Source organism: Fusarium oxysporum, chromosome VI (genome assembly GCF_013085055.1).
Source record: "Fusarium oxysporum Fo47 chromosome VI, complete sequence".
Classification (NCBI taxonomy): Eukaryota; Fungi; Ascomycota; class Sordariomycetes; order Hypocreales; family Nectriaceae; genus Fusarium; species Fusarium oxysporum.
Genome location: NC_072845.1, coordinates 1538548 through 1551489, shown reverse-complemented (window position 1 = coordinate 1551489; position 12942 = coordinate 1538548). Strand labels below are relative to the sequence as shown.

General features: G+C 49.3%; 2 protein-coding genes across 2 annotated transcripts; one reads left to right on the top strand and one right to left on the bottom strand.

Annotated features, from left to right (window-relative positions):
* Positions 1-8427: 8427 nt before the first annotated feature.
* Positions 8428-9687, top strand: FOBCDRAFT_40666 (uncharacterized protein). Its single transcript, XM_031186869.3, has one exon. The coding sequence runs from the start codon at positions 8585-8587 to the stop codon at positions 9647-9649; it is 1065 nt and encodes a 354-aa protein (XP_031038004.2). The 5' UTR covers positions 8428-8584; the 3' UTR covers positions 9650-9687.
* A 1153-nt stretch (positions 9688-10840) lies between these two features.
* Positions 10841-12049, bottom strand: FOBCDRAFT_240930 (P-loop containing nucleoside triphosphate hydrolase protein; the record flags this gene model as incomplete). The annotated part of the gene is made up of 7 exons (XM_059610335.1): positions 10841-11013; positions 11072-11329; positions 11390-11418; positions 11494-11516; positions 11581-11837; positions 11933-11964; positions 12021-12049. 7 exons carry the CDS (start codon positions 12047-12049, stop codon positions 10841-10843), a joined length of 801 nt encoding a protein of 266 aa, XP_059465124.1.
* Positions 12050-12942: the final 893 nt, after the last annotated feature.

Genomic DNA, 12942 nt, shown 5'->3' with positions numbered 1-12942 from the left:
AGGTGTGGTGCAAGTTGCAATGAATGTTGCGAGGATTGGGGAGGGGGGCCGTTGTGGTTAATGTAGGGGGCGCCAGAAACTCTCCATACCCCAGCCGTAGGACACGGCTACCTTAGGTAGGGGAGAAACGGTAGCGGCAGCGGTAGTGTCTGTAGCGAGAAGATGGTGGGAAGGATTGGCAATGCTTGGTATCCCTACAGCAGGTAGGTGGATTTGGGGCCTGCGTGGGAGGTATGGGTGTCCCGAAGACCAGACTGGTATGTGACTGAGATACGCTGGGGTGAGGGAACGCGGGATTGTACCTTGGTGCCTGAATCAAGCGAGGGAGTTTTAAACACCTTGTGTAAGAGGAGCCAAGGGAATGGAGACCAACCCAGAGAGTGCGACTCGGTGGGTAGCAGCAAAGTGACGGGACAGGCGGACCAGGTAACACTCAAGAGTGGTACGGATACTGATGCCAGTAGTTACTTGTCCTGGGCTACCAAAGATTGAAGAGAACGACAACCCTGCGAAATCCTGCAAGTGTGTGTGCATGTGTGTATGTGTAGATGGAGGGATGATGTTGGGAATGAAGGGGAGAAACGGGAAATGAAGTGGATAGTTTGGAAGCAGAACACGGGAGATGGACGGAGAGGGGGAAGCAAGACCGTGTGATATTGTCAACCATCTTACCTTAGTAAAGTCACTCACTTATTTTAAGAGAGATACAGATGTGTAGGCAGAGTAGGTAGTGGAGATAGGTGAGAACTTGGAGGGTAACAACGGCAGCGAGAATCGCAAAGTGCGGCGCGGGCGCAAGTAGTCTGTAGGTAAGCTGGTAGGGTAAGGTAGGGTAAGGTAAGGTATACTCGGTAGCTGGAGGTGAGAATCTGTCGCACGTGCCCCGGTAATTCCTCAGCTAGGTCAAGGTACAGTAAGTAAGTAAGTAAGGTCCGTTTCCTTCTGACGCTCGGTCCAAGCACTGTTGATCGATTTGGTTTCTTGCTTGGGCTGGGCTGGGCTGGGCTGCTTCGGCTGCTTCCAAGTCTTTGGTTCAATGGAGTAAATTGGATCCGGTCCTTGTCCTTGTTGTGCCTGGGCGCTGGACGCTTTGCTTGTGTTTGGTGGACACGGCCTTCGCTAGCGAGTATCGTGTCCGGGGATCAGGTCCGGGGATCAAGGGGCTCAGAGAAGCTTGGACTAAAGTGGAATGGTTGGAAAATAGAGTGGTTTTCTGCTTGGTTTCGAAGATGCTATTGTTGATCCAAACACCTGAGAAAATGCTGATGAGTAGAGAGTTGTTGAAGAAGCCCCAAGGTAAAATACGGCAGATGATGCAGGTCGCCTTGATATTCAAGGATCCAAAATGCGTCTCTTGCAGATCCTACAGTGTTGCGCTGGACTCGGTGTTGTATATGCAGTCAGTATGCAGTTGGCCGACGCAGTCCAGTCGAAGCTGTTTCAGCCGCGATTGAGACTCGATGTGCCTGAAATGGTTCGAATGTCAGATTAGCCACTTGAGGTCCAAGCGGTCATCTGTATCATTACGTACGTACGCAATAAGTTGCTTCCAGGTAATTCCCAGGCAATCAGTCCGTCCATACTCAATGAAGAGGGGTAGAAATGCACTTGGAGAGGTCAAGGAGGGTCTCGGATTGTTAATAGACGGGGTCAAGGAGAGCGAAAGTTTATTTATTGATGAAGCAACCTTGGACCTTGCCTTACACGACCAAACCTCCCCCAACACGGCCTACCATATATTCGGCAGTACATAAGGTATGATACACCGACAACTTTCTTCTGTCCAACTTGAGTTAAAAACCCACTTGGCTTTAAATTCTAACCGCAGACCTCACCCAGACTGGGTGCAAATACGTTGACGCAAAGCTTGTATGTGTGCATCAGGAGGAAGGTGAGAAGAGACTCTGAGAGAGTGGGCAATGATTTGTTGTCCCAGGAGTGTGAGCGACCGTGAGTGACTGAGTGGGGTGTGTACGCAATTTTTTGGCGTCAATCGTGTATTTGTCCCTAGGCTATCGTACCAATCGGAGCACGATCGCATGGTGTGGTGCAAAGTCAAAACAAAAGAAAGTCTGTCTACCTGAAGTTTAGCGTAATCCGGCACCATCTGGCGAATGAATGACTTCTTCTGAGGTTGAAAGTGGTGGACGCTAAAGATGGAGTTTGACGCTAATTTTTCACAACCAGCATCAAAGAAGCAAAATGCCGACCAGACAGACCAGACAAGACAGACATGGAGGGGAGGGGAGGGGGGGAATGCGCCAAACCGAAGACGAGCTCAGTACATCTGCGAGGGGCAGGTGATGTAATGTCATGTTGGGATCATCCAGAGGTCAACAAACAAAGCAAATTCAAACATTGATCCATCCTCTGAGGGCCAGGCAGGCAGGTCGCACATGGTCCTAGTGGCTAAACGCAATAACATTATGGGCCGGTATCTGTCATTTCACGCCGCGTCGATACCGTTCGATTGCATCCAAGGCTGGCAATTATCCAATGGAGAGGGCTGATTCATTGGGGTTTGTAGATTGGATGGTTGCTAAGCCTGCAAGTCAAGCGCCCTTGAATAGAGAGATCTCAGATCAAACAAGGTCATCAAGATCGAGTCTGTCATAGAACCCATCTGGGCAATCCCTTCCTGCCCAAACAAGCGAGCAACAACTGCAGGCAGTACTTTCCATCTCGTCTTGTTTCCCCCCGGCGGCTCTTACCAATCTCACATACATTTACATGCAACAGAACAAAGAACAGAGAGCGGGGAAGGATCTTGCTTGGCCATCCACTTCTCGCTCATGCAAAATTAATTACTGTACCAGGCTGTGGTTTCCTCACCCTCCCCTCGGCAACTAAATCGCCGAATGAAGTCTCGACAAGCGGGAACTTGGAAGGTGAGCTTCCTACTGAATTGGTCGATTTACGATCATGATGATGATAGAGTTGGTAGGTAGCACCTATGTAGTGTACGTCACGTACATCATAACATTATCATTTACATCATTTGACTCTTGTTACAAAACAAAACCATTGGACTTGGTAAAAGGGTTCTTTAGGCACTCAAGCACAAGCTTATCATCAGCTGCTTCCATACCAATGAGCACACTCGCAACCGCGCCTCAGCCTGAAACTGAAGGGTCCAAACGCCAACTCAGACTTTAATTCAACCCTCCCATGGACACAAACAAGATCACCAGGGCCATATTCACCCAAGTTTGGCTTTCGCAGAGCTGCTGTCATCATTTGTCCCTATTATCCTCGTTGCACAGAAGCCAAACTCGGGCTTGCGACTTTGTTTACTTTTTATTACCTTGTGGACGACATACAAGCAGCCACAGTAACACTGCCTACGGACTCGCCTGGGTGTGGTTAAAGTTCATCTGCATCTCAAATGAACTGTAACCTCGTGCTGCTGTAAACGCAAGCTGGCTCTTGCCCGGATGTCTGTGGCAAGACGACGTTGACACCATAGACAGGGAGGGGAACACTGCTTCCTTCCAAGAAGACACTCTAATGATGTGAAACCAGGGAACTCTGACCGAAGCATGAAAAACACGTCGGCCCGTCGAGCTACGTATTAGCACGTAATAAAAGCCATCCAAAGTGCACCCTCTACGTATTGTACTGAGTGCCTCTGGGTCTGGGGCGTGTTGTCCCGACAGGAGCCACGTCCACCCCCCATTTTGGAGGTGCCTGCTGAGAACATTGGACCTTCTAGCAAGTCCCCAGTCCTGTCAACCTCCCAACTCAGTTACAACTAAACCACCCAGGGCTGTGGCCGCGGGCGGGAGGGGTGCACAGCCGGTGAGCCAGCCATGCAGCGATTGTTGACAGGGGTAAACAGGCCCCTCCCCTACCTCTTCCCCTGTCAATCAACCAAGATACAATGCCCTGTTGCTGGAAGCTTTCTTCTTGCCGTGTTTGTCATCTCAATGCCCACTGGAGAGCACGGTCTGGGTGAAGGGGATGCATCTCTCTCCAGTTTGGTGGTGTCGCTAGAAGTCAATGCGTTCGCCAGCGCAGACTGAACGGCATATCGAAGACAAAGCAACGGCGGGCCTCGGGGTCTTATCCTTCCGGAATTCGAGCTTTGTCCGTGTGGTTGTGCTCGGTCAATCTGGTTCATGGTTGAGCAGGTGCATGGATGACCATGGCCACGTTTATGATACACCCGCAGAATGTGTAGAACGCCTAGGTTCCCACATATCGCTATCAAGCTCAAGATTGAGCGACATGGTAGAACAGCTCGCCTGCATACAACGGCTGGGAATAGACACAAGAGCATTCCCAGATTATTGGGCTCCGGGATCGATCGAACGGCCCGCTTGCATCCACAGGCTTAATAATTGGCCCCCACCACGGACATACAGGATGGGGAATTGGAACTGAGATATGCGCTAGTCAATGCCAGTTTGACGATAAAGTGAAACTACAACAGCTGCACAGTTTCAAGCTTCACGGAAACATACTTGGGAGCTCAAGGCCAGGGGGCTTGTCAACGGAAACCAGGCATCCTGCGAGTGGAGTCATGGCTTGAACTCTGTAGCGCACATCAGAGATGGCTCCGCTTGGTTCCAATGCCTGGATAATCCTTCTTGTCCCAGCAATGTTTCATCCCTTCTCAAGGTCGTATAGACATAGCCACGGATAAAAACGACGCTATGGGCTACAAGAGACAGACGTTAAATTCGTTCAGAAATCATCTCGGCAGCCTTTGGAAACTTCCCAAAGACGAATCCATCAACACCCAGCTTAGCTTCTAGTCGAGTTCTGAAATAACAAAATAGCAGAATCGGGGACCCCCAATGGCAGCGGCCCCTTCCAAGAAGGGCATCCCTTCTTCTCCCTTCATCGGTAGCATGCCTTCTTCGTACCTGTATCACGTTTTTTTCAGCCACCAAAAAGGCACGGCCTCGGCAGGATACCCGTTCCAAAACCGAAGCCCACTCCACCTGGGCTTCTTCAATCACTTTAAGGATGCGAAGGCTGAGACTTAAGCTACTGAATGACCTCATAGTCCTTCATATATCGTAACCTTACCGTTGTATTGGAACCATTCTCATTTCTCCATTCTTCACTACGGTTTTGAACCGGATCCCCAAAGGCAGGAAGGAGAATGCAGGCAGGATGCAATGACCCCGTCAATGAATCGTCATCTTGAGTTATTGCTGATGGAAGCGTGCGTCAAAGAATATTCAATCGAGGATACTGACATACTCACTTCAAGATTCTGAATATCAATGATCCAGTGTACTGGCACTTACTACAAATCTCAGCTCATTGGATGATAATTATTTTCGCAAGTTGGGATGGTGTGTCAAACCTCACATACCTTTGTTACCAGAGCTTCTTTTTTCGCGAATAAATAGGAAGACACAACAAAGGTAACCATCACTTTCTCCGTTGTTGAGACTGATTCATAGCCTTATCGAAGGTGATGGTGTTGTCGCAGATCTATTGCCTGGCGCGCGAGGATGCAGCTTGAAATTTGAAGTTTGACGTTCCCGGATAACGACCCTGGGTCGCATCGTCCACCAGCCCAATTAGGTCGTCATTACTCGATCCCGATTGGGCTTTGCCAGCCCATGCCTGCAGAAGAGCTTGAGGAACAGGATGTTTTGCACCCCTACGCTCGGTATCCTATTGGCTTGACTAGAGGTGTGTGTGATCAGACCTCGTGGTGATATCGCATAGCTTCTTGCCAGTCATTGCACTGATGACGGATATGAGAATCCTTGGAGACTGAACAAGCGCTTTGTGGGAAATTTCAATGTGAACTTTCAGTAGCTCATTTACGAGTCTCAAATTTGCAAAGACGGGCTTGCTGCGTCGTAAGTATAATGTTGTCCACAATTCCTTCAGGCATACGGCGCCAACCATCCAGCCGTACATACGCGGATCTCTTACCGATTTCGCTTGTTGGGAGCGCCATCACATCTCAGATACAGTAGGTACAATCGTGCGCAATGGGGTGATACCCATTAAACGATTTGTCCCTTGCTACCCACGCAGGAAACCAACATATGGTCTAACGGTACCACGTGAATGACGGATTGCGGCTGAGCGCAACATTCTCAGGCACAGATTCAGGGTCTTGGTAAAGAAATTGCCAAACACATACGTTAAACGAGTTGACCATTCTACAGAACCCAGCCATTGATCTGAAGTTGAAGATGGTGCTAGCAACGTCTCACAACGTGTGTTTATTGCAGCACAGAAAGGAAAGCCTAGATTGCTTCTCATGGGGTTGCTACTTTCAGGTCATTGATTTTGACCATTGTGTGGAGGAAACCACCCTACCATATTCGATACGACAGGGATCCCCTGGCGTGGCATTTAACGCCAACAGTCCAGCCCAATTCACAGGCCTGCGCCCTAGTCCATGAGTGAGGTCACAGAGGCATAAGCGTGCCAGGCCCAGACATCCCAGCCCGTTGGTCAGAGCTGGTGCGTCTAAAGCCCGTCACATCCCGGTGGTATCACTGGATCCAGGCTGGATGCCTGGTATAATGACTCCTTGGGCAAACTTACGACTACCATTTTGAGAAAACACATTCAGTCTAAAAAACTTGGTTCAACCGACCAAGGGCGGTTGATCTCGGGTCTGGCTTCACATCGGATGGGACCACAACGCAATCAAGTTATACACTGCGTGCTGATGAGTGACGTGCCCTGTTGTTGACTTTGGGATCCATCAAATTCTAGACGAAATGATCGACGGTGTCCGGTAACCGTCGATACTCATGTGACACATTCAAATCTTCTCTCCCTTCTCAAGACAGACTAAAGTCCTAGACAGCCACTGTCTAAGCCGTTGGGTGGATATGCTTGTTCACACTAACATTGAACCCTTGCCTTGAGACAAGGAGATAACTACAGAGTCACTAATGACGAGGGAAGACGATCCCCTGCGCGACTGTGTGAAATACTCCGAAAGCAAGGGATAGCTTTTGGTTCAACGCAAATCCTTTTTTCCCCCTCTTACATTTCCTGTTCGGCTTTTCTGATGTGCTCATTTGCCTTGCTGACATGATTTTGGCCAGCAAACGTCGTTGCTTCAGCATCGGGCCGTTTGTACCACGGCGTTGAAGTCAGATGAATCAGAACATCCAAGTTGGCGGAAGTTATGCTTAGAACAAGGGGCTGAAAGCTTACACCAGATGAATCTACCTCAGCATACGGTAGACTGACTAGCAGCTATTTTGCAGACGGGCAGCTCAAGGTTCCTGGGCTAGACGATGACAACCACACCCTCCCAGATCAACCACCTACATTGAGCAATGATGAGGGTGATCAAGTTTATCATCCGCACGATCATATATGATGACGAAGATGACTGCCAAATCTCTTTTATAAGATCAACGGTTGCCTGACCAGCAATAATTTGCCTATTTGCTGACTTGGCATTCATGCCGGGTGTTTCAATGGATAAATGGCCTGAGAAAGGGCAGTTGACTATCAGCACGTCAAAGTTCACAAAATCTTTCACCAAATTCCGAACTACACAGCCTCAACATGGAGATACCGTTGCCATCTTGGGGCCTGCAGCTGTCTCGAAAACAGATTGTTCAGCGAGTCTTTCTCAAACAGCGCAGTTCGGCACCGGAGGCCCAGCACAGCACTTCATTGTGCTGGGCCTCCGAATTACAGGGGAAAAGTCCGTAGCGAAATCTTGTCTATACCACAACCCTTCGCATACCAAGGCTACTGGGCTCTAGTGAATGTCAATCTTCGGTCGTGGCTCCCCGCAATGTAGCCTCTGTTGAGATATGGGTGTGGAAACTCTTGTCTGCTGTGGTGTCCGAAAATAGACACGAGCCTAGCTGGGACTGCTAAGCTTCGAACAGCCATGGGCATACAAGAGGTGAAAGGGAACATGGCGAAGTGCATCAGAACCCTTTATCACTTCCTCGGTGAGTATTGGAGAAGCTCATCGGATTTATGTTCTGCGAGCCCAGAATTGTTTGGGCATTGATGTTCCCATCACTGTCACTGGACTCGTCAGTAGAACTGCGTTACATTTTAACAGTGAATGCAAGAAGCAAGGATTCATTGTAAATGGGGGCCTTATTTATACCAAGCAACTGGAAACTCATGTGCCGCATTCTTCTCCTCTCTTCATCTTCTCCTCTTCATCTTCATCTCGGTCTTCGGATCCCAAAGCGTTGGCATCGTCAACAACTTCTGGAGTGGATATCCAATATCTACCAAGCTTGAGACGACCCGCTAAAGCTAATTCATCGGGCCTCCAAGGAAACAACACGATACGATAGGCAGATCAAAAAGGTGAGATTGGACTGGACCCTGCAAAACAGGGCTCAGACTCCACACGGGAGATATTTTTGGTCCAACGGCTTTTGGCTTGATAGCTGACTAGGTTCGTTGAAGCTGAAGCTGAAGCTGGGGCTAATTTGTTTGGGTTAACAGGTCAGCAAATCATTTTCCAACAATCGCAATCACTATCATACCGTGTTCGTTTCGTCCATCACTCTGTTCTTGGAGAGTCAATACACTACCCCGTTTGCCGAGATCATTTCTACTCTTTTCATACCAAAGATCTCACCTGTCCTAGTACATACAACAGTCAGCTATGGAGCCCACCAACGATATCAAGGGCCTCATCCGCCAGTCACCGCCCGTCGATGTGTCCAAGCCCTACGATGCCACAACTTTGAAGGGCAAGACTATTGTCATCACCGGCGGTGCTAACGGTCTTGGCTCTCACATGGTTCGCGAATGGGCATCGCATGGGGCAAATATCATCATCGGCGATGTCGCTGACGCAGCGGGCGAAGAGCTCGTAGCTGAACTTGCAACTCAGTATCCGGACTCAGCTTTTGCTTTTCAGCATTGCGACGTCACTGACTGGGAATCACAGGTCAGTCTCTTTGAGACGGCTGTTCACGTCAGCCCTCATGGAGGCATCGATATTGTCGTCCCCAACGCCGGCATCATCCTTCCCGACGTCTCCATTCAGTTTGAAGAGCCTGTTCTCAAGAATGGACGTCTTCCAAAGCCCAACACGGCTCAGTTTGATGTCAACATCACTGGTGCTGCCTATACCACTCACCTTGCCATGTACTGGCTCCCACAGAATGGATCTTCCCCGCGAGATCGTTGCCTGCTTCTTGTCGGTTCGCTTGCGTCTCTGTGCCCTTTCCCAACTCAAACCATGTACACGATGAGCAAGCATGCTATTCTTGGTCTCTTCCGCACTCTTCGTGCTACGTCTTTCCGGAGTGGCGTTCGTGTCAACATGATCACTCCCTACTATGTCTCCAAGTCCAACATGCTCAAGCTCCCCATCGAAGCAGCCTTCCTCTCAGGCACAGCAGGCGGGGCACTGATTGAGGATGTCATTGATGCTGCCACTCGCCTCATTTCGGACGAAGAGATTGCGGGCCGTGCACTCTGTGTCGGTCCCAAGCTCAAGTCCGCTGGTGTGGAGGGTGTGGAGGATGTGGATGCTCTCATGGCCGTCCAGGACTCTGAGAACAACGGTCAAGGGCGTGCTGTATGGGAGTGCTACGCTGATGACTATGACAACGTTGATGCGTTTGTGAAACGCTTCATCTTACTTCTGAACGCCGCTGAAAGAGTCAAGGGGTGGTTTGGTATCTTCACTGACATTTGGGGCATGCTGCGACGCAAGTGAGCGGCAGCCGAGGATCGTCAAGGACCCAGTGCGGTCGCTTTCGGTGTCGGTTTCATGAGTATTTGAGCAGTTGGATTGTGATCGGTCTTTGGAGACACGTCATAGCCAAGGGTTGGTTACGCACGAGATCATGTACGCAGACTATTACCAAGTCATGAGGATAGCATGAGACGTATCATAATGGATAACAGGACCATAGGCATGTACACAAATAAAGTATTGAATGAGTCATTGTGACTATAAGATAAGATCTCGTATATGTGATGAGTTGTGGCATCAATGCACAAATGGTTGTTGGATAAGTTGGGGTGATCTGAACACGCGGCTTGTCGCAGCTTCATGCAGTGATTTTTAGAGGATGGTGACACATGGGATGACGGATGAATGTCGTGTGACATTTCACGATAAATTCGTGGCCAGACTTCACGGCGGCTGCAATGTAAAGTCAAGCTTGGTCAGCGATACTCGAAGACTCGGAGGATAGTTCACGTGGTGTTGCCACACAGATTCAAGAGAAGTTCCGAGATGCGAGTGAGCCCCAGGGAGTGTAATATTTTGGGCAGAAACTAAAAGTCACCCTTGTCATATCGGAATAGAAGCTGGTAAATGCCTGCATTTGCATAGCCTATGTTGCTTCATTCTCGTCGCTTGGAGCATTTCGTATCAATGCAAAGGTTGTCCTACTTGATCATACCACAACAGTTTCTTATCCATCTCACCGTAGTTCAAGAAGTAGAACAAAATACCCGCATAAAACCCTGAAAGCAATAAACATGTGTAGAACCTATATCCCAGGTCCGATATCCAACGCCACCAACGCCGTAATGTGGAATACAATATGGGAAGTTGTCGATCCCAAAACACCAGTCGCTTAGCTCAAGCATGCGATGCCATGCGATGCGATTCGATTCGATTCGATTCTATTCGATTCGGTGTGATGCGTTATGTCGTCTATACGCGTCGGTCTCGTTTCGCCTCATGAGACCGCGAGGTCGTCCATATGGTCCTTCGGAAAACACCAGATATCATTGATAGATTTATTTTAAATGGCCGTGATCCGCGTAAAACGTGCTGTAAAATGTAAGAGAATTGAGGGGAAAATGCCGAGGCCTAGAAAATTGAGAGAAGTGAAAGTGTTCCAGTGTTTAGATGCCATCCAGTGGCCAATGTTCTGAAAGCGGTTCATTGAGTTCACAGGATCACACATCGCGGTGAATCCTTCTTTCGGCGACGTCGTTGACGCCTATGAGAACTTCGGCCGTGATCATACTTGTAGTCGTCATTGGGTCCGTCATTCGCGTGTTGTTCGTCCTCTTTACGCAACATTTGCCTGCAGAGATCGATAAAGACCTCATCAACGTTGGCTGCATATTGTTAGTCCGAATGCGGCGAAAGAAGCCATGAGTGGACGGGCAAACTTACTCCTTGTCCTCGCGCTAGCCTCATAGTAGGGTGCGCCCCATCGTTGTGAGATGGAGAAGCCCTTGGCTCGGGGCACAGCGCGATTCTCCTCCAAATCGGCTTTGTTACCGACAATAACAAGAGGTACATTTTCATCGTCTTTTATCCGGATAATTTCTTCGCGCAAACCTGCTAGTTCGCTTAGGGAGGAAGACGATGTGATACTGAATACAAGAAGAAAACCTTGGCCGGTTTTCATGTACAGATCCCTCATGGCGACTGTACCAACATCAGTACGAGGGTCGTGCGAAAGTTGTTGAGACATAGAGGAGGACCTACCGAATTGCTCGGTCCCCGCAGTATCGAGGCTAGAGGCCGAGTCAGTGACAGCTCTTCTCCAAACACGGATTGAGTGGTGAGACAATCAAGGTGTAAAAACTCACATTTCGAGAATAACTTGACGTCCCTGAGACGAGCGAGTCAGTCAGAAGGGGTCAGGTAGTGGCATTGTTGCCATGCGCAATACTCACATCAACCTGAAGCTGCGTGCGATAAGAATCTTCTATGGTGGGATCATAGCTCTCGATCCACTCATTGTGGACGAACTGGGCTGTTCTCGCATGAGCCTTGTGCTGCAAAGGGGAAGACAGGGAAGCGTAGTAGGATTGCGGATGCAACGGTGGGACGCAGGCGCAGCAACATGAAGAACATGGGACGAGGGGAAGGCGAAGGCGAAGGCGAAGGGAGAATGACAACTCACCAGTTAAACAACTTTTGCCCACGCCGCCTGCCAAATGATAAACGAGTCAGACAAGCGCACACGTAAGAAAGGGAGAGTCAAAGCGAAAGGGTGGCGTGGTGCGGTATTGGGTATGGACGAACCTGCTCCCAGGACTACCACATGGAGTTCGCGACTGAGTAATGAATTAGCATCAAGTACAACGAAGCGTCAGGGGTGAATGAGCCAAACCTGGGTTGGTAGTGATAATGTCGTGGCATGATGGTGATAAAAATAAAACCAGAGGATTTCGTGATGAGCGAGCGTATGCCTAAGTAAGGCGAGTGACAAGCAACGTATGCCCCTCAAAAACTGTATATCAATCAAGCGATAAGAAGGATTGGGGTTGCTGATAATAATAGTGAAACTGAACGTCTTCAATGCACAGTCCGAGCGAGAAAGAAGGAAGAAGAAAAAAACAGACACTAATAAGTCTGAGAGTCGACAAATTGGCGACAAACAGGTACAGATAGATCGGGGAACTGTTGGTGAGGAATGGGACACAAAAAAAAAGGCGAGACTGATCGTGGCCGGTTGCGGTTATGTATGTTTCTGGAGCCTCACAGCCTTGAGGTTTGATAGCTGAGCACCCAATCGTATGTTGCGACGTTGAAAGAAACCAGCACGCGCACGCCGGGAGGAGACACGACACGGGCAGAACCGAGATGTTGAGTCAAGCTCAAAAAGAATGGTGTGAAAACGAGCTTGGGGAGGAGGGAATAAATGAGACCAAGAGGGGAGATAGAGCCAGCCAGATGGATGACACTAGAACCAAATAAAAATGTCCAGGATTTGTGATGCCTGAAATTGAGTTTCCTCGTTTGGTCCCAGGACCAGGAGTCTGGGAAGCGCCCGTGGCGGCTAGCTCGAGATTTTTCCTTGGGGAAGCGGAGGGCGGCCACTGAAGACGAAGGGAAGGGTACGTACGCAAGACGAACGGCGCCTCTTTTTTCGGGCTTGGGTTGGTACTTAGATTCTCAGAGTGCAAGGGAGATGAGAATGGCCGGGGAAAGACGGTGATTTTGTTTCTGGCTGAATTAAGGCCAAGCACCGCCCCAAGAATTCGAATGCTAAAAAAGAGGATAGTGCTTAAATGTGATGGTTGTCAAGTTTT